The sequence below is a fragment of the Ochotona princeps genome, chromosome 4 (assembly GCF_030435755.1).
Source record: "Ochotona princeps isolate mOchPri1 chromosome 4, mOchPri1.hap1, whole genome shotgun sequence".
Lineage (NCBI taxonomy): Eukaryota > Metazoa > Chordata > Mammalia > Lagomorpha > Ochotonidae > Ochotona > Ochotona princeps.
The window spans coordinates 91,988,630-92,010,702 of NC_080835.1; the positions used below are offsets into that span (position 1 = coordinate 91,988,630).

At 36.6% G+C, this 22,073-nt stretch overlaps 1 protein-coding gene across 4 annotated transcripts in view; it reads left to right on the plus strand.

The window, feature by feature from the left end:
- Positions 1-22,073, plus strand: part of ARHGEF12 (Rho guanine nucleotide exchange factor 12) — a 153,068-nt gene that overhangs the window by 59,154 nt on the left and 71,841 nt on the right. For 3 of the 4 annotated variants that reach the window (XM_058664010.1, XM_058664008.1, XM_058664009.1), the window contains exons 2-6: positions 3,852-3,875; positions 5,362-5,447; positions 7,003-7,059; positions 19,966-20,064; positions 20,733-20,782. In XM_058664010.1, the coding sequence (XP_058519993.1) occupies positions 3,852-3,875; positions 5,362-5,447; positions 7,003-7,059; positions 19,966-20,064; positions 20,733-20,782 (316 nt within the window). The remainder of the gene's footprint in view (positions 1-3,851; positions 3,876-5,361; positions 5,448-7,002; positions 7,060-19,965; positions 20,065-20,732; positions 20,783-22,073) is intronic. The other variant, XM_058664007.1, reaches the window with a different exon arrangement.

Consider the following 22,073-nt stretch of genomic DNA (forward strand, 5'->3'; position numbering starts at 1 on the left):
GAGTCAGTGATTAGTCTGTTGAGCTGCCATGCTTGTCCCAAGATGTCTGCTTTATAGTGAGCACTTCAAGAGGTAGAGTAACTTACCCAAGTTCAAGGATGTATTAAATTGTGAACTTGGTTTTGCTTTGTTTTGTTTTTCGCCTTAGGAGTTCCCTTCTCGCAAGGACTTGAAATTACTTGGAATTTTTGTTAGTTTTAGTAATCATTGAAGCTATTTCCATTATACCCTTCCCATTTCTGTTATTTATCAACAATTTATAAAGCAGTTGAGTATCTTTAATTATCATTTGGAGAGTTCTTTGTTCAGTAGTTTGTCACTGAGGTCCATTACATAAAATGATAACTCTGTTTCTTGAAATCCAAGATGATGGAGGCCCACTATGTCCAAACTCCACATTATAGCATTGTTAAAATCAAGATACACTTTCCAACAGAATTCTTGGTAGCAATTAATTTAGCAGCTTTTATTGTTTGACTGCTAATAAAAATCTTGACTGCTGTCTGTTGTAGTTGATGTTTCTGTAACTTCTTTCCCTTCATTTCAGCCATCCCTTACTAAGAAATAAATACCATCTAGAGTCTCAGACTTCTTATTAGTACTAAACCTAGGGAAGAAAAAAGATATCTGATTCCTGGGAGTGAGAGGAGGGAGAAATGTGTAGTAATTAAAGGTTTTTAAAAATTCCTTATATATTTGAAATTGAGGGAGAGATGAGAGGAGATCAGAAAGATACTGAGATTATCCATCTGCCGACCTATCCCCCAAATGCTTGGTAACAACTAGGACCTTGGAACTCCATTGGATCTCCCATATGGGTGACACGGGACCAAACAGTTATCATTTGCTGTTTTCTACAGTGTGTTTTTAGCAGGAAGTTGAAATGGGAAGCAGAATTGAGACTGGAACCAGGCATTAGGTCATGGGATGTGAATGTTCAAAATGGGACTTAGTCACTCACTATACCTAAAACCTATCCCAGTAATTAAGATTTGAATGTGATATCCTGTATCCTTCATATGATTGCAAAACATTTGTCCCTGAATATTGTCATGACTAGTCTGTTTTCACTAAAGTCAGTAAAATAAAAATATAATTTTTTTCCTGTGGACTATTTGTTGTAAGTGAACAGCTATTATCACAAAACTTTGGTCATAATTTGCATTTTTTCAAAACATATTTATCTCTATTTGTATGGCAGAATTTACAGAGAGGAGACAAAGAAATCTTCCATCTTCTGGCCATCTCCCCAAGTGGTCTCATATGACTATAAAGTTGAGCTGATCTTGAGCCAGGAGCTAGGAGTTTCCTCAGGGTGTCCCACAAAAGTGCTTTCCCAGGCCATAAACAGGGAGTTGGTTTGGAAGTAGAAGAAATTCTTTTTAATAATCTTATTATTAGTTAAACCTGATCAAGGTAAAGTCTTATTTTAGTATTTAATTATCAAGTCACATTCCCCTCTACAGTGTAGCAGCATTGGGACAGGTGTGAAAACAGAAAAATGGAGGAAGCCTCTGTATGTTACAAACTTAAGCCTTATTAATATTATTGGAACTGACGAGGAAAAGATGTTGTAAGACAGCTAAATGTGGGTGTTTGGGTCTTTTTCTTTTAAGGTTTATTTATTTTTATTGGAAAGGCAATTTTCAGAGAGAAGGAGAGATGAGAGAGAAAGATCTTCCATCCACTGGTTCACTCCCCAAGTGGCCACAATGGCCAGAACTGAGCTGATCTGAAGCCAGTATCTTTTTCCAAGTTTCCCATGTAAATGCAGCATCCTAAGGCTTTGGGCTGTTCTCAACTGCTTTCCCAGGCCATAGGCAGGGAACTGGATGGGAAATGGAGCAACTGGAACAGGAACTGGTGCCATTATGGGATCCTGGTGCATGCAAAATGAGGACTTCAGTGACTAGGCTCCTGTGCCAGACCCTGTTTGAGCTTTTGATTTGGATTTCTGGAATTTACTTCTGTTTCATTTAGGAAATAAAGAAGGGCATCTAGTCTTGTCAACTCAGTGTCTCAGATTTATGATAAGCCTTTGTTTATTATGTTTTTTTTTCTTTTTTTAAGATTTATTTATTTTTTTTTTTGCAAAGTCAGATATACAGAGAGGAAGAGCTTCCATCCAATGATTCACTCCCGGTTCTGAGCCGATCCAAAGCCAGGAGCCAGGAGCTCTTCCGGGTCTCTCATGTGGGTGCAGGGTCTGCCTTCGACTGCTTTCCCAGGCCACAAGCAGGGAGCTGGATGGGAAGTGGAGCTGCTGGGATTAGAACCGGTGCCCATATGGGATCCTGGAGCTTTCAAGGCAAGGACTTTAGCCACTAGGCCGCCGTGCTGGGCCCTATTATGGTTTTTCATGGTGGTGGTTTGACTTTGTCATACATCTGAAAATAGACTACCGGTAGGTTGATGACTTATCTGCAAATAGGATTCTATTTTCCTATTTCCAGCTCTTTGATTACATCTGCATTTCAGTATTCAGCACATAATAGGATTATTACAAAATTAATATTACCGTGGTGGATCTCCTAGCTAAAGCAGCATGAACCACTGAAGCAGGAAAGCTCTTGATGTTATATGTGTGCACACATATAAGTATTTGTTTTAAAAAATACTTTTAAAGTATAATTCTGTGCTTAAAAATAAATGCAAAAAGTAAAATGACTTCACAACTTTTATTTGGGAATTTCTTCAGTTTGTCAGTTATGATAAGCAAGTTGTACTATGGGATGATTCTTGGCTTTCATCTTGTTTTAAATTTTTCATCTTTTTCTGACTTTTCCAGACCCATAGAAGCGAAAGGAGCTCAGGAAATGGGCTTACAATCACAATTTATGAACTTCCTAGATTCTTCTTTTTAAAGGTTATTTTAATTGAAAGGCAGATATACAGAGAGAAGGAGAGACAGAAAGAGATCCTGTATCTGCTTACTCACTACTTAAATGTCCACAGTGGTCAGAACTGAGCCAATCCGAAGCCAGGAGCCTGAAGCATCCTTCTCTGGGTCTCCCTAGTGGGTACAGAGTTTCAAGGCTTTAGGCCGCCCTTCACTGCTTCCCCAGGTCACAAGCTGGGAGCTGGATGGGAAGTGGAGCAGCCAGGACATTAACCAGCGCTCATATGGGGTCCTGGTGCTTCCAAGGGGGTGATAGCCAGTTGAGCCATCACATTTGTCGCTTCTTGCATTCTTAATTAGAGTATGTCTCCTTGGAAAGAAAGATGAGGAGGAAATGCTGTGATGCTTCCACTTTATAGAACCATAATAAAATGAAACAAATGTACAATTTGTTTTCTACTTTTGCAGTGTGTTTTTAGTAACTGATAGTTCCTCAGAAGTATTTTTTCTTCTGTTATTAAAGCTTAGCATAATGTTTGAAGATTATTATTTTATTTTATTCAAAAGTAAGCAGGTATCAAAAATGCAGTAATCAGTAATGAGCTACTTGGTGAATTGGCAGTAGGTGATGGACAAGAAGGAACGTTCCTTGCTGTGGAAACTTCGGTGTAATATTTTAATGATAAAATATTTCCTTTTACTTTAGTTTAAAAAATCTCTAAAGATGAAATAACATCTCTTCTTGAAGCTTTTATTTAAAGGTTAAATGAAAAAAAAAATACCTGTGAAGAGTTTTTTAAAAAAGAAGCCAAACGCAGGATAAATGTAGCTGTAATTTAAAATTAAAGAAAATAGCTAAGTTATTGCAAAAAAAAAGTGATTCTTCATGTTTCTTGAATCTTGTTTTGGGAAAGATAACGTAAGATTTAAATCCTTTATTTTGGCTTTGTAGAATAATTTAACAACAGAATCTTAAAGTAACTACATTTATTCCTTTTTATTTTTGTTTCAGGTTTCCCCTCAAAAAACCTATAAGGTAAGTTGTTCAATTTAATTTTATACTAAAGTTCAGGCTAAACTTTAAGTAGAAGTTTTTCTTTGAAATTATTGTAGATTTTTGTGCCTCTCGAGAACATACATTTCAGTAGTTCAGAATTTGAAAGTATCTCATAGTTTTAAAGCATACAGGTGTTACATATTTCTTCTGGACGATAGCATTGTTTTCATTGTTTTTAATATAAACATTTTAAAAGTTTGTTCAAATTCATGCTTAAGATCACTCCCAGAGAAAAGATTAATTTTAAAACCTATTTTTAACTGTCGTAAACGGGTTGGGAAGTGAAAATAGATTGTTAGTTTTGGTGTATTTTGTCACTTGCATGACTGAAACCATTAATCATACATATGTAAAGATAGAAAAGAATTTAAACTGCTTAAATAATGTGTATGTCTACATCTACGTATATACTTGCTCATTTTGTGAGATTAAAGATATTTTCCTTAGTTTTTATGCTTCGGTGGCTTTTTCTCATCATAATGCTCAAAATTTAATTATTAAAGTACACATATCAAATGCTTTTATTATTCCAGCATTATACAGAATACCAGTGCTAGCTTTGACATTTTTATTTTTTAGTAATATCTGTGTTACAATCGTATTTTTTTGCCCAGTTGTGTATCCAGTAGAGGGTTAGGCCATAGGAAAAAAAAATCTGCTCTCATCTAAACTTAGAGATGGCTGGCTAAAATTATATATTCAGATAAAAAGTTAGTTTAAAAGTTGATTTTCTTTTCTTTTTTTTTTTTTTAAAGATTTATCTATTTTTATTGGAAAGACAGATTTACAGAGAGAAGGAGAGACAAGAGAGAAAGATCTTCCATCCACTGGTAGGCTCCCCGAAGCTGAGCCGATCCAGTTAGAAGCCAGAGCTTCTTCTGTGTCTCCCACATGGGTGCATGGTCCCAAGGTTTTGGGCTGTCCTTTACTGCTTTCCCAGGCCACAGCAGGGAACGGGATGGGAAGAGGAGCAGCTGGGATATGAACTGGCACCCATGTGGGATCCTGGTGCATGCAAGGCGAGGACTTTATCCACTAGGCTACTGCACTGGGCCCTGTTTTTTTTTTTTTTTTTTTAAACTGTTTTAAAGCACACTAATGCAGTGATTTAGAACTTGATCATAGTTCTGTGGGTTGGGGCATGTGCTTAATTCCCTTTGACACTTTTTTTTTAATACATTAAATGGAAATAATAATGATTAACCTGTTGGAAAAAACTGTAATCAGTTATTCCTGAGAACAAAATAAAGTTTAATGCTATTATCTTAAGCATTTTTTATGAGGTAAGGAGACTGTGTATCACACATAGATATCACAGATTGAATTTTGAAACTTCCTGGAAAGTAAGTTAGCTTCATGATACTGTGTAAGGTATCCTGATTTCACAGTTTTGGGATTTCAAAATTAAGCTTTTCAACTTAATAATTATCTTGTAGTAAACTTAGATTGCTTTGGTTAAATTTAGGCATGGAAGTATTCTGAACCGAGACTCACCCACAGATAAGAAGCAGAAAGTTGAACGCAGTGCATCACATGATTTTGATCCAACAGGTAAAACTTCGTTTGTTCTTTAACAGAGCATTGAAAATAGTTGGGTTCAAAAAACTATAGCGTGAGTCCCCTAAAATGCTGATGCGGCATAGTTTGGTCAGCTTTAGGACTCTGTGTCCCCTCCACTTATTCTTGTAAAATAGCCTTTGTGTTTGGTCGCAACACAAACATTTTTAAAATTTGACACAGATCCTACTCTAAAAGCATCATTTACGGTGTATTACATTTTGAAAATCCTAATCATAGCTATAGTTATAACTACTATATGTTAGACCAAGGACTTAGAGATAAATTATAATATGAGCAGTAATATGCCAAAGTCTTTAAGAAAATGTACATACTTATTTTGTGATTTAAAAACTGACTTGTGGATATGATGAATTGGAGTGTTAGATAAAATACAATTTTGAAAATTAATGTTGTTACATCTTAGGGTAAGCAAATGTGTAGAAATCTGTTCTTCTAATTGTTATGAGCTCAGAACTGTCTTTCAACCTCAGTAGTATTAATTTTTTTCTTGGAATTTTCATGTTGATGGACTTTTAATGATTAATAGTCTTAATTTTTTATGTATATGCATTGACCTTCTGTAAAACATGAATTTTTCTATATTGCTGCCTCCTGCAAACCCAGCATTTGACTTATAAAAATTACTTAATAAGCTTGCTTTTGTTTTTTGAAGCTCATATTTGTTCTTGATGTACATACTGCTTTGTTCAGTTTTAATTCATATTCAATTATATGTTTCTATTACAAAAGTAACTACCATCATCTCAGACACATAAATTAGTTTGTGTATTTTAATTTAGCAATCTATTTTTGACTAATTGAGGGTAACATATCTTATGTATCTATAATATTTCAAAAAGTTGCCCTCTGTTTTGAAAAAATATTAACACTATCAAAGAGAATACTGGGGAATGTGTAGCTAATTATTTGCATTTTGGGTGACAGATGAGATGAAATCCCAGTCATTTTATGAGACATTGGTGGTGAGAGTATGTAGTAGATAACTTGTAAATATCATAAAGAAAGAATTGTCTATTTCTAACACCTAATTTTGAAGTCATGGGGGCTCATAGCCTTTCATTGATATGATTTGTGATTATCTTGCTAGTAAGGTCACATTTCTGCCCCCCATCCATTGAAATATCATTGTTGTCATGTTTATTCTGCATTATTGCTCTTCTGTGATGTGTCCATCTCCAAAGACAGATTTAGTAAAAGGTTATGCAGTAGGTCATAATGAGATTATTATAGCTTTCGGTGCTTGTTCATCTCAACAGTGATCAGATAGTGTAGACAATTTTTGTAGACAATTCATAGATTGTATGTATTTTTATTACGCTGTCTTTTCTTCAATAAATCTTTAGAATATGTCATTACCTGTGCTGTATTCATGACTGTTCTAAGTGCTATCATCTTTGATGTTCATACTTTGTGTTTGCACGATTTAACTTGATCATGATCCATCCTTTTTTCCCCCATGAATTTCCCCCTTACATTGGTCTCCATATTTTCTATATCTCTCTCCTTTTCTCCCGCTCTTGTGCAGATAGTTCCTCCAAGAAGACAAAGTCTAGTTCAGAGGAGAGTAGATCCGAGATTTATGGTAAGCTGATGTAGCTAATACAGCCTTGCACCTTTGGAGCTTGCTTCATGCTGTTTGATTTTTTTTTTTTTTTTAAATAACTACAGTCTTTCTTGTGTCTGCTCTGCATGGCATGATCTACTGCAGGGAAAGGGAGCCTGGGGTTTGGCTGTGATGTGGAAGCTTAAGGTTGCTAGAAACTAACATTGTAGATTAAGAATAGGCCATATTACCCATTTTTTCTTTTCTTTCATCTTTTTTATGCTAGGAAAGTGTTGTGACTAATAGATTTGGGCAAGTTCTTCCAAACAACATGTATGGGCTTTTGAATACTTAGTATCTTCTTCCCATCTGTTCTGGTGTAATTTAGATGTATTAGCAGTTCTTTGGAATTTTTATTTTACTTGTTCATTTTTAATTGCCTCATCAGCTGGAAAAGTTTTTGCTGTATACTTTATCCACAATAACAAAAATATATAAGTATTTTACTTTACTGCTTGAAACACTGGTGTCCACTTTTCAGAAGTTTCCCTGAAGCTTCTTTTGAATGGACAATTTCAAAATGGCACCTATTAAAAATATTCTTTGCAAGGAGCAGGTTTAACCCAAAAAGCCATCTTTTAAAACAGATTATTTTCAAACTATCCTGGATTCCGAAGTTAAAGTCAACAATGTTTATGAAGTCTGTACACATTTCTCTTTTCCATTAGCAGTTTTACGTATCCTCTTCCCTTCTAATAAGATTTTTAAGAAAAATGAATAAGATAGGCATTGCTTGGAATCAAGACACAAAATAACCTGTAATAAGTTAAATTAAAAAGGTAGTCTCAAAGAAAGCCAAGTCTTCTCTAGTTGGAAGTTTGCCCCAGGCAGAGGAGGGTCCTTTCTCCATAAACATGAGAAGAAAAAAAGTGGAAGTGCCCCTTACCATTTTTTTTTAAAGATTTTATTCTTTTTTATTGGAAAGCCGGATATACAGAGAGGAGGAGAGACAGAGAGGAAGATCTTCCATCCGATGATTCACTCCCCAAGTGAGCCGCAACGGCCGGTGCTGTGCCGATCCGAAGCCGGGTCTCCCACGCGGGTGCAGGATCCCAAAGCTTTGGGCTGCCCTCAACTGCTTTCCCAGGCCACAAGTAGGGAGCTGGATGGGAAGTGGAGCTGCCGGGATTAGAACCGGTGCCCATATGGGATCCCGGGGCGTGCAAGGCGAGGACTTTAGCCGCTAGGCCACGCGGCTGGGCCCGCCCCTTACCATTTTTAAGACATTTGACAGTTTACATCTACTGGCACTTGAGGCTATAATACCAGTAACTGTTTTTGTTAAAAGTCTCTGATTTGAAAACAGTTAATGCTTCTGTGTTAGACACATACTCATAGCCTTTTGCTTGGATTTTGGTGCAAGTGCTTTTTCTCTGGAGTTAAACCTTTTGCAATAACTCGACAGGAAATGTGTACTATACCTTGTGCATCATGTTTATGCTTTCTCTTCCCTCCAAAATATTTTAACTCCTTATAAAAATAACTTTGCAGTGTGCATGTCTACTTGTGAATAAAAGATCAACTCTCAAACTGTTAAATAGATCTTGGCACTAGTATGCTGGACTTGTCTGTACCTACAGTGTTAGGGTACACTTAAAGAGAATGTTGGACTTTAGGGACTAAACTATTGTTACAGTATAAGGGGAAAAAGTGAAGAGGAGGAAAAGGAGGGGAAAATCCCTGAGCCTGAGGAACTGTATCATGAAAAATAATTAAAAAAAAAAAAAAAACAACAAACTTCTAATTCCTCAAGACTCCAGCTCTCTGTTCTATTTGAATAGTTTCCTATAGCTTATCCTTTCCTGAGGAATATTAACATTAGCATTATAGCTCTGTTCCTTTCCAATAGCCTTTTTTTTTAAAAAAGATTTATTTATTTCCATTACAAAGTCAGATATGCAGAGAGAAGGAGAGACAGAGAGGAAAATCTTCCGTCCAATGATTCACTCCCCAAGTGAGCCGCAACGGCTGGTGCTGCGCAGATCCGAAGCCGGGAACCAGGAACCTCTTCCAGTCTCCCACGTGGGTGCAGGGTCCCAATGCATCGGGCCGTTCTCGACTGCTTTCCTAGGCCACAAGCAGGGAGCTGGATGGGAAGTGGAGCTGCCGGGATTAGAACCGGCGCCCATATGGGATCCTGGGGCATTCAAGGTGAGGAGTTTAGCTGCTAGGCCACACCATGCCGGGCCCTCCAATAGCCTTTGAAGTGTTGTATTTCATCCCCCGTAACTGGTTTCCTAGACCTGTGGTATGTATGCAGAAGTTTGCTAATTGCTTTGGATGAAAATTAACAATTTAGGAATCTGACAAGAAATAGTGTGCCAATATTTTTTCTTACCAGTGATAGGAACATGACTAGTTGAGACATGCTGTTGATTTGACTATAATAGAAAGAGTTTAAGTGGTAATTGGGCAGTAAGGTGTGGTTTCTCCCCTGAGAACTCTTCAAATACCTTTTTTTGGAAGGAAGTGAGCCATGGATCCAAAAATTACTCATCAGAGAGATGAGTTGATCAGAACAGAGTTAGTGTGCTAACATCAATCTCTTTGACAATACAAATATTTTAGTGCCTGTGTGAATAGACTTCTTTAGACTGCAATTGCATAAGTTAAAAAGGACTCAAGAGAATATATGAAAGCTTGCAAACATTGTGACAGGACTGAGTCAAAGCAACTGGTGACATTTAGTTTCAGTGGAAGGGGGTGTCATTATGGGCCCTTTGTGTGGAGATGTCTTCTCTTGGGGTAGAATTCGCCAGCTAGGTACTTACCACAAATGCTAGTTACAAATTACTTCTTTTAACAATCAGAGCCATTTTTGGAGCTGCTTGTTTTGATTGGTTAACATTGTTTATTTTAAAAGGAAACTAAGTGTTTTTTTGTATTGACTGCTTTTGCTAAGTCTCTGCCCAGTGCAGTCAATATTTATTCCATTTGCCTGTGTTTTTTGTTCTGTGCATTTTAGAGTCCTTTGGGCATGTGTGGATGCATTTTTTGATTAGTAATTTTAATAAAACTCAACTGTGCTAGTTTTGTTACTTAGAACTTTTGTAGATTACTGTGGCAAATGATTCAGCAAGAGAATTTCGAGTTACCCTGCAACTTTTTTCCTAACTTCTGTCATAGTATCATAAAGAGATTCCTATTGATGGTATCATGTGCAAGAAAGTAAGCCACATCTTTTGAGCTGTTTTAGTTTAGTGTGTCAGGGCTGCCTTAACAAAATAACTGTAGACTGTGTAATTTAAATAACAAAGCTTGATTTTCTCATAGTTCTGGGGGATTTGAAGTCTGAAATCAGGGTGCCAGTGTTGGCTGATTTTTTGATGAGAGTTTTCTTCCTTGATTTCAGATAGTTGCATTCTTGCTGTGTTTAAGAGAGAAGGGTGTAGGGGAGCAGTATGAGATAGAAGACAGAACCAGGGTGAGAATATTAGAGTGCCTGAGTAAGTGTGCTTGCTCTGTGGTGTCCCTCCAAACCCCACCATGAGAGTCTCACCTTTATAACCTCATCCAGCCCCAACTGTCTCCAAGGTCCCTGCAAATAGCATCACATTGGGGGTGTTGACAAATGAATATTTTTTGTAGGGGTGAGGGCAACACAAACTTTTAGTCTATGTAACAGAAGGAAACTGTTAGTACAGATTGTGTGTCCCTTACCCAAATTTGTTGCTACAAAAGTAATTAAAATTTTGAAGTTTTCCAAATATTGGAATATTTTCTTGTATATAATGAATTATTTTGGGAGAAGGATCCAAGTCTAAATATGGAATTGGTTTACTAAATGTACATTTTATTGTACATACCATGAAGATAATGCTTCATAAATGCAAGCCATGAACGAATGGTTATTGAGATAAAAATTCTTATCAGAGAAAATAGATGAAATAAAGATATTCACTCACTGTAATTGCAATTTAGAGACTTATTCCTGGGGAACAAAGTGGTGTAGTGGGAAAGGTCACTGCCTTTGATGCCAGCATCCCATACGGGTACTTGTTTGAGTCCCAGCTGCTTTGCTTTTGACCCAGTTCCCTGCTAATATCCTGGGAAAACAAGACCCTATCTACCCACATGGAAGACCTAGATGAAGCTCTTCTACAGCCTGACTCAGCTATAGGCACTGGGGCCATTTTGGGAATATAACTGCTGATGGAAATTTTCCCTCTTTGTCTCTCTCCCTCTGTGTAACATTGACCTTTAAACAAATAAATAAATAAATGTTAGAGTTATAGAGACAGACATACACACAGAGAGAGACTGACGTATTCCTGGTAGTGATCTAATAGAATAGAATCAGCATACTTGGAACTTCAAGTCTCCTCTGCCTGGCAACATTATGCACTTAGAATCAAGAAGCTTCTTAATCAAAGGATTATCTGAGGTCTTACTCATAAAACATGAATGTCTGGCAGCAGTTTAAAATTGGGCTGTTTTTATGAGGTTGCACATGGTCTTTTTCCACACCCATCCCTGAAGCTAATTCTTAAGAGGTGAGACTCAGAAAAGTTTGGTCATGCAGTAAAATACAAAGTGAAGAAGACCAATGTTCTAGAAGTATTACAGGGAAGGTTTAGCATTTGCCATACATGTTGAACACTTCATTTTCATGTATTTGCTGTCTAGATTTATAGTTGTGGCCTTGTTTTAGCAATATATCATAATTGAAGCTCAATAGTATCTTCTTACTTTTTCCAGAATATCTCTCTCCATTCTTTCTATTCCTCTCTAAAGCATTACAGATAACTTGATTTTTTTCTTTTTCATTATATAATCTTTGATAATTATCTCTTGAATAAGAAGCAGTCTTTATGTTAGTTTCAAAAGGCACCTTGTTATAGCAAAAATTCTTTCATTTTGAAGAGGAAATAAAATTTAGGAAATAGTGTTTAAATACATTTGGTGAAATATCTTTACATCTAATGAATCATGATATTGATTCATCAATTTCCAGGTAGAGTGTAATCCTGTAAAGATGGGAAATAAATGAGATTTTGTAAAGAGTGAGTTTGGGAAAAATGAGCATTTGAATTATTTTAGCTAGAATTTGGCTGAGTTAAATTAGTGTTCTTATAGAAGTATTTCTCTGCATAGTTTTTAGAACTAATTTTCTTTTTGTTTAGAAGTATTTGAGGCTGATTTACTTATCTTTCTTTTGTGAAATTAAAAATTTTTAATAACTGTTCACTGAGCTGCTGTTATATACTAGAAACATAGTAATACGGAAATAATATTAAGAGAGGTAACAACAAAGTAGAAGCATGAACTGTGTGCTGTAAATACCAGAAAAAGGGAAAAAATGGTGAAAACTCAGCTTGTTTTTGATTGATGAATTTGAAAATGGGTAATTTCCAAATTGGAGTCCATTTTTATCTTTTCCTTGTTTTGTAACTCCTTTCAGTAGCTTACTCTGATTCTTAGTTAGCCACTCTCTCTGTTGATGTTTTCTTTTTCTACCAGAACGCTTAAGTTTTTGACAACAAAGACTGTAAACTGTATAATTTTGTATGAATTACAGTATCTACAGAAGGAAATGTAAATTTAGGAGCAAGACACTCATTGCAGATTTAATTAAACAAATTTTTTTTTCCCAAAATGGACAGTCCAAAGATATGATAAGCTAGTATTGGTGACTTCAGTGTTACAGAGGGTGGAGTTTCTCCTTTTCTGTAGATTAAAGCAACAAGCACACTATTTCTCTCAGTAGAAATGTAAAACATCTGATCTTGAAGGAGAGGAACTGCAATAGATTTCAGCGTTTTAGAAGACTGGATTTCTGATTTTGGGGTGTTGGAATGTTTTTGTTTTTGAGTTAGTTTTGAGCATAAGTCTAAGATAATCAGATGTCACAGGTTGATGGGGTAGAAAAATGTTAAATTTCAGTAGAATCTAAGTTATCTGTATGTGTAAGATGTGTATTCTTTTTGTAATGGTTTTTAATTCTTGTGTGTTAAAGTATATCAGAATCTCAGATTAGCAAGTGGACTTAGAATAGTAAAAGGAATCTATAGTGGAGCTAGGAAAGATGAATTCAGTATTTGTATATAGCTCTTTCCCTCTCTCCTTTGTTCCTCATTGTTTGCTTTTGATATAGTGTTAGGCAAGGTTATCCGAATAACATGGTTATGAATTGGAGAAAATAATTTGTAATATTTTTAGCTAATTCTAAAATATTTACATAATCCTGATACATATACTCAATTGTTAGTGTTCAGTCAGGATTCAGGCATATTTGTTTTTAATTTTTTAAACATTTATTTTGGGGGCCTGTTAGATGACTCTACTAGCTGATCCTCCATATCTAGGCACTGGGATCCCATATGGGTGCCAGTTTGTGTCCTGCCTACTGTGCTTCCCATCCAGCCCCTGCTTACAGCTTGGAAAAGCGGTAGAGGATGGCCCATGTGCCTGGGTCCCTGTACCCACGTGAGGAACCAGGAGAAACTCCCAGCTCCTGTCTACAGATCAGCTCAGCTCTGGCTGTTGTAGTCATTTGGAACCAGTGGATAGAAGACCTTTCTCTCTGTCTCCCTTTCTCTCTGTAGACCTGTGTTTCCAATAAAAATAAATAAATCTTTTTAAAAATTTTAAAAATAATTTATTTCAAAGGCAGATTTACAGAGAGGACAGACACAGAGGGAAAGATCTTTCATTTCTTGGTTCACTCCTCAAATTGCCCCAATGAGTAGGAGCTGAGCCAATCTGAAGACAGGAGCCTGGAGCCAATATCCTCTTCCACGTTTCCCATGCAGATGGTGGGTCCCAGGCTCTTGGGCCATTTTCCGCTACTTTCCCAGGCTGTAAGGAGGGAGTTGGATCTGAAGAAAAGCAGCCAAGCCAGCAAATGAACCGGTACCCTTATGAAATACCAATGCTTGCAGGTAGAGGATTAGCCTGTTGGACTATAGCATTGCTCCCACCCCAATGTATTTTTTTTTTTTTTGTAATTATATTTTTGGCAATCTTTACATTGTTAATTAGGGTAAAAAGGTACAAGGGCTATAGGGACGTGGGTAAGACTACTATTTCCCTATTGTTTCCTTCATATATCTGAGGTAAAGGGAATTTTGAGGGAGAAGCCCCACCCAGTCTCCCACCCATCCCAGGTCCCCAATGTTGGACATGCTCTGAGATCCTTGCTCAACTGGTTTTGATAGTTCACCAGTTATGAATCGCTGCCAGTCTCACCACTCCAGGCATGATGAGGTTGTTGAAGAATCCACTGATTGACATAGTCCATCATAGAGTCTCCATTTGTCCAGTATTTTGCTGCCAACATACAGTTGAGGTGATAGATTGACCTATTCTGTCTTCTGTCTTTTCTTGGTTAGGGTTCTGAGTCTGCCATTTCGATTGGGGAGATCCCCAAAAGAAACTTTGAGGTGTTCCCAGACCAGAGTCTTGTATGTAATAGCAAGTATAGGGCCCGCTACAGCCCATCGCCCCGATCAGCTGGTGGTTGCAGTTGCTGGGTTGGTTTTGTTTTCAGCCCCTACTTCCACCACAATGTATTTGTAAAATTAGCTGTGCTTATCAGTAATTTGTCTGTCTCTGATCACCCGTTTTCGAGCTTCCATACATCTTTAGACTCCTTTACTTTAATGAATTTTGTTAATTCATTAGTGATTTTTGTAAAAATTTACTTCTTTGCCAGAATACATGGGAGGTGCTAAAATAATATTGTAACAAGATACAGCTCCTGCACTCTTGAAGCATATAATCTAATGAGGAAGTGACAACAAATGTGAATCAGTGTGACTCATAATGATATGACAGGAGCAAACAGGATACAGTAGTTTATAAGAGGGAGACACATAACTCCAGACCATTTATGAAAAGCTTACATGAAGATGTGGTTTGTTTATTGAGAATTGCTTGCTGACTCTCATCCTCTAAATCCACTTGTAACAAGAAATCCTGCCCTTTAAAATTTACCTTTCTCTTCCTCATCTGAAACTGATTTCTGGATCTCGTCAAGCAAAAACTTAAATACACAAATGGAATTGATCACCTAAGAATAATTTACGTTAATGATAGGTGTTTATTAACAAAGAAAGAGTTGCAGTTGATTTTAAATGATGGCATGGTTATATAAGTGATGCATTTCTGAACAGGAAAATCCAAGAGCACCCTGATCATAGTAAAAGGTTACTTAACGTCATGAACCTTTAAGATTTGTCAGGCAGTCCTTTCCCCACCAGGCATCAGAAACAGACAGTTTATGTAACTCAGGGGCTTACACAGCAACCTTTAGTGGATTGATTTTTCAGCTCTTAAAAGATGGGACTGCGTGCCTGGGTGTGAAGGCTCAGTGAATAAATACTCATCTTGCAAGCATGCCAGGATCCCATATGGGCACCAGTTCATGTCCCAGCTGCTGCATTTGCCATTCAGCTGCCTGCTTGTGGCCTGGGAAAGCAGTATAGGATGGCTCAAGGCCTTGGGACCCTGCATCCACTTGGGAGACCTGGAAAAAGCTCCTGGCTCCTGGCTCCTGGCTCCTGGCTTGGGGTCAGCTCAGGTCCGGCCATTTTAGCCACATGGGGAGTGAACCTGTGGACAGAAGACCTTTTTCTCTGTCTCTGATTCTCTCTATAAATCTGCCCTTCCCAATTAAAAAAAAAAATGTATGAATTTTAAAAATAAAAGATGAGAACAAGAAAACTAGAAAGCATAAATACAGTATGAAAAAATATATCCAATGTTACATTTGCCTTTTTTATTTTTAAAAACTACGTGCTTACTTGGAAGAGACAGAAAGGAATATGGACAGGAATCTCTTATCTGCTGGTTCATTCTCCACAATATGTGCAATGGCCAGGCTCAATCCAGTTGTGAACCCCATCTGAGTCTCTCTAGTGGGTGACAGGGACCCAAGTACTTGAGACGTTACCTGTTGCCTCCCAGTATACATTTAGCACAAAGCTAATAATAAGTCAAAGTAAACCAGGACTCAAACTAAGCACTCTGGTATGAGATGTAAGCCATCCCAAGTGGCATCTCAACTACTGTGCCATGCTCTCACTCCAGTTGTTTATTTTTAAATGCAATATATACTTTGTTTTGAAATTTCAGATAATATATAGCTTTAGGATGTGTATGTTTTTGAAAATAAGCATGTTTTTGGGCTCAGCGTGATGGGTCCCATCTGAGTATGGGATCCCATCTGAGTATGAATTTATGTTCCAGCTGATCCATTTCCCATTTAGCTCCCTGCTTGTGGCTGGGAAGGCAGTTGAGGACAGTTCAGATGGGACCCTGCAATTGCACTTGGGAGACTGGGAAGAAGATCCTAACTCCTGGCTTCAAATCAGTCAGCTTTAGCCATTGCAGCCATTTGGGGAGTGAACCAGCAGATGGAAGATCTTTTTGTATCCCCTCTGTAAATCTGCCTTCCCAATAAAAATAAATAAAACTTAGGAAAAGTAGAGACTAAGTATAGATTTAAAAAGTCGTAAAGATCTGCTGCTTGTATTTGAAGTTGCCTGTTCTACTTATTTTATGAGGTACTGGAGATTTATGAGGAGTATTTGAAAATGTATTTATTTACTTGAGAGGCGATAAGATATAGACACATGGATAAATACAGAGAGATTTCCCATGTACTATTTCATTCTGCAAAAAGTCTATAGCAATTTGGACTGGTCCGGTTGAAGTTAGGAATGAGAGAGTGTCTCAATCCATATTGCCCGTATGGATGGCAGAGACTGAAGTGCTTTTGTCACTACCTGCTGCCTCTCATGGTGTGTTAGTAGAAAGCTAGCACTGGGAGTGGAACTGAGCTTAGATCCAGGCTCTCTGGTAGGGATGTAGCTTCCTAACTGCAGTCTCACTTACTAGGCCAAAGGAATACTTTTTAACTCGATTTTGTGAGTTCATATTCATCATATTTGTAGTTTTCTAATTTCTTGAAGGAATCAGGGTTGAACAGAAGAAAAAGATTGAATTCTGATGAGTTGTCTTCTTTGGGCTCTTATTTATATAAGTATTAATCAGTGAATATAAATCCTGTGTAGTATTTAGTAGCTCTAGAATTAAGGAGTAACCCATTGGAATGTGGAAAATCAATTCAAATATATAGAGAAAAGTCAAATAAGAGAAACTTGAAATTTACAGTTTGATATTTTTGATAAGCAGTATTTTCATAGAATGGTGATTATAGCTAAGATACAGGACATTTCAAGCACCCTAGAAAGTTTCCTTTTCTTTGCATTTCTTTGCATTCTTCTTTCCCACTCTGCTGTTAGGCGACTGCTGTTCTGTGTTTGTTGCTATAGTTTAGTTTTCCTTGTTCTACATTGAAGTCACTATGATACATACTCTTCTTTGTGTCTGGTTTCTTTTGCCTGGGGTAATGTTTTTGTGATTCATCCATGCTTCTTGTATGTATGAGTAGTCCTTTGTTTTTTTCTTTTGTTAAGTAGTAATTCATTAAGTGAGCATACCACAATTTATTTATACGTTAATGTATTGAATTGTTTCTTGTTTTTGGCTTTCATGAATAACAATGCTGTGAACTTGTGTGTAACAACTTTTCTGTAAACATGAGTTTTCATGGCTCTTGGGAGTGAAATTGTTGAGTCATATTGTAAATACTTGCTTACCCTTATAAGAAATCTCCAAACTGTTTTTAGCAATAATATGAGAGTTTCAGTTGCTCCATGTGCTTGTCAACACTTGATATTATCAGCCTTCTAATTTTTGACATTCTGTTTGATGTTTAGTTGTATCTGCTGGATTTTAATTTGCATTCCTGATGGTGACAGAGGCTAAGCACTTTTATGCATGCTTATTGACTGTTGGTGTGCATTCTTTGTGACGTGCTTATATAAATCTCCATTCCTTAAAATTGGTCCTTGTTGAATTGTGTAATTATATACATATGTTTGTGTGTGTATAAAATCTGCAATAAACTGGTGATTAAGATGCCCACAACCTAAAACAGAGTACCTGGGTTCAAGTCCACCTGCAATCCCTGATACCAACTTCCTCCTGTGCAGATCCTGGGTGACAGCACATGCTGAATCAAATGGTTGAATTCCTGCCGCTTTCCTGGGAGCCCTGGATTGAGTTCTTGGCACCTGTTTTGACTTAACACAGCTTTTGTAGACATTTGAGGAATGAACCAATTGATGGGAGACCTCTTGTGTGTTTCTCAGTTTGCCTGTGTCTTCAAATCTGTCTGTTTGTTTCAAATAATACACAAATGTGTATGCAAATCTTTTATTTTTTCTCGTGATCTGTGACTTTGCCTTTTCATTTTCTTATCAGTGTCTAGAAGAGCATATGCTACAAAATCTGACTCCACTTTGCCAAATTTTTTTTTCTTTACTAGTTGCTGCATTTTGTATCATAAGAGACCTATGCCCATCTAAGATCTCAAAGATTTCCTCTTAGATTTCTGAAAAGTTTTAGTTGTTGGGTTTAGGCCCTGTGATCTCTTTTAAGTTAGTTTTTGTGCAGAGTACGACTTTATGGTTCATGTTTCCTTTAGTGGAGATCAAATTATTCTAGTCTCTGGTATTTTGTATGGTTCACATTTTCATTTTGTGTTGTCCACAGATACATTAATATGCATCACATATACTTTAATTTGTACCTCAGTGTTATTAAGATTGTGGCTCATCGCATAAAAGTCTGTATTTAACTTTTATTTTGACATGATTATGCTATTTTATGTGTTTTACATACTGATTTTTGATGACATGCTTAGATTCTGTGACCTGAAAGTATGTTAAATGTCTGACTAGCAAAGAGTTTAAGATCATCAGACCTGATCTTTGATAAAACAGAATAAACCAGGGTTCTAGAACATTTCCTGTTGCTGTGGTTGGAATCCACTTTCTCTTTGCTGTGATAGTTTTTATTTGCTATTTTAATAGAAGGAAAACCATTCCCCTGTAAGAATTGAAGTTAGTATATAAAATAGGTGAAATATATGATTGAGCTCACAAGTTCTTGCAGTTTCTACTATTTTTCTTCCTTTAATTTTTTTTATTAAGAATTTTCCTTCCCTTTGAATTCTTCCCATTCTTTTTTCCTCTTGGAAGAATAGTTAAATGTACCCTACCAATATCTTTTCCTTTGATATCCTTTTTTCCTGAGAAAAAACTGAATATGTCTAGAATTTTCTGTGGGATGCTCCTGCCTGTATTACTGTTTTTCTTTACTGTAATGGCATAGTTGAAGCAGGCAGCTTTAAAAAAGCAAGAAGGTGTCTTTGTTTTTTTTTGAGGGGGAGGGTTTTTTGTTTTGTCTTGTTTTGTTTTTGCTTTGTGTTCTGAAAGTCCAAGATTTAGGCCCATTGTCTAGTGATGACCTTCATGCTGGCAGAGTCCTGAAGGAGTACACAGCCTCATCATATGGCAGTAGGGAGGAAATGTCTATATTTCTCCTTCTTCTCGTAAAGCAGCAGAATTCAGTGGGAACTTGTGTTTAATCCTAATTAATTCCTCAGTGTCTTACGTCCAGCCAAGCTTCCATCATCTTTGTATCTCACAACAGAGATTAAATTTCAACAGCCTGCATTAAACTTTCTTGAATTGAACGCAGGTTGGTAAGAAAATAGCTTGTGTCACAAATAGCTACTATAGATGCGAATAGGCTTTCGTTTTAACTGTCTCCTCTCTAGTATTTTCCAGTGTTGTTTGGCTGTTTTAATCTTGGAATCACTCTACTCTCTTTCTTTCTGGTGGGACATCAGTGTATGTGATTGTGGTATTCTGTTCCTTTGTTTTGGGGTTAGTGCTTTTATTTTATCTATCATTTTCATATACTGCTTTGTGTTCTCTAGATAGAACACTGTTAATTATTAATATGTAATTATGTGCTTTTTCTTTGTTTTCTCTTCCCTGTGTCTTTACTCTGTGGCTTGTACTTACACAGGTCTTGTTCAGCGTTGTGTGATCATCCAGAAAGATGACAATGGATTTGGGTTGACAGTCAGTGGAGACAATCCCGTCTTCGTACAGTCTGTGAAAGAAGGCAAGCCATTTTTTCAGTTTTGTGTCTTGTCAGCAAATAGAATAAGAATAGAAAAGATACAATAATGTCTTGTCCAAAACAGAATTGTATAGGTTGCAGGTTATAAGCGCTATTATGTTAGGATTTGTTTATAGTGTCATAGGGTAGGAATGAATTTATTCCTGTAGATTTTCTTCTGACGTGATAGAAGAAACCAATTCTTAAAGTTTTAAGATTGGTATATTCCTTGGACATAATAATTTATTGCAGAAGTTTCTGAGATTTCATTTTTTCCATATTAATACAAGTAATTTTTTGGTAGAGATGGATTAAAAATTATAGGTACAAAAATGAAAAAAATTATAACTACAGAAATATCAGATTTTTTTTCTAAAATGTCAATGCCTTCGGCTATTACCATGTATTGATTATGTTTTCTTGACTACTATAGTTTGAGGCAAGTACTTTGATTCTTCATTTTATAGATCAAATTGAGACTTTCAGTAAAACAAGCAAAAAACAGCTAAAATCAGTCTGAGGTCAGACAGTTAATGAATGGCAAAGGCAGAATTTGAACTTGCCAATTTGACTTTGCAGTCCATGTTTTGATTCACTCAGTAATACTGCCTGTCTTTGGTTATCAGTAAGTACAAATGAGTTGTATTTTAAGTGGTTAATTTTTCTTACAGATGGAGCAGCCATGCGGGCTGGAGTACAGACAGGTGATCGAATCATCAAGGTAACTAGAAACCAATTTGTGTTAGCAGGAATGTATTTTTTTCCGTTCATGTGAAAACAATAACATAACATTTGATTAGCCTGTTGACTAAAAAGTTACTGATTTGTGGCACTGGTATTGTGGCACAGCAAGTTAAGCTGCCACCTAGGACACTAGCATTCCTATGTGGGCTCGAGTCCCAGCTATTCCAGTTCTGTTCCAGCTCCCTGCTAATGTGCCTTGGAAAGGTCCAAGTGCTTGGGACCCTACCACTCACCTGTAAGACCCAGATATGGTGCTGGGGCCCCTGGCTGCTGCCTTCCCATTTGGAGAATGAACCAATAGGTGAAAGATATCTTTCTCTGCCTGCCATTCCTATAACTTTACCTTTTAGATAAACAAATGAGTCTTTAAAATAATTACTTATTTGTTTTCAAATCCATATTCTTTTTGTTGAAGGGCATAATAAAAGGCTTGATTAAATGGAGCCATAAGCATTTTTGAGTAGGAGACTGACTTACTTTGTTAAAGATTATTTTTCTCCAAGTTAATGTTTGTTAGAAATTCTCATCAAAATATCAAATAGAGTCATAGTGGTATATTCTGGTCAAACTGACCATTTTTCCTAATAAACTTTATGAAGGTGTAAGATTTATCCAAAGGAAAAGTTTGTCATGTGTGGGGCTAGGTATGAGAAGAGATGGGATGGGTTAACTTAAAGCATCTGACTAATCAAGATATACTCATTTATCTACCAGTGGAACAAAATAGAATCTGGAAAACAGACCTTGAATTCTGGTTAGTGGAGAAAAAAACGAGTTAGTAGTAATTGCTCTTGAAACAGTTTGAAATAGTTGATTAATAAGACACTTAAAATTAAATTACAAAAAAGGATACCATGAGCATATTTTATCAAAACGATTTGAAAAAAATACTCGTGTATCAGACAACACAATACAGAGCACCTTTGAAGTACTAAGGAAAGAATATTCTAATAGGAAATGGGTAAAAATCTTATTAGATAAACATGTTAATGAGAATATATGTTCAAGCTAAATTGATAACAAGGAAGTAGAAATTAAAATGATTACTGAAAAACATATTGGATTGTCAAAAAATTTCAAGATTGAATACACATATACAGTGTTGTTTAAGTTTGGTAAAGTGACTCTTCTAACAGTACACATTGGAAGAAACCTGGGTTGAAATTTGGCTGTTACAGCATTGTGAATATGTGTCGAAACCTTGGAGAGAAAGTACATAACCTTGAGCAGCATTCTGTTTGTAGGAGCTTTTCTAAGGAATTGAATAT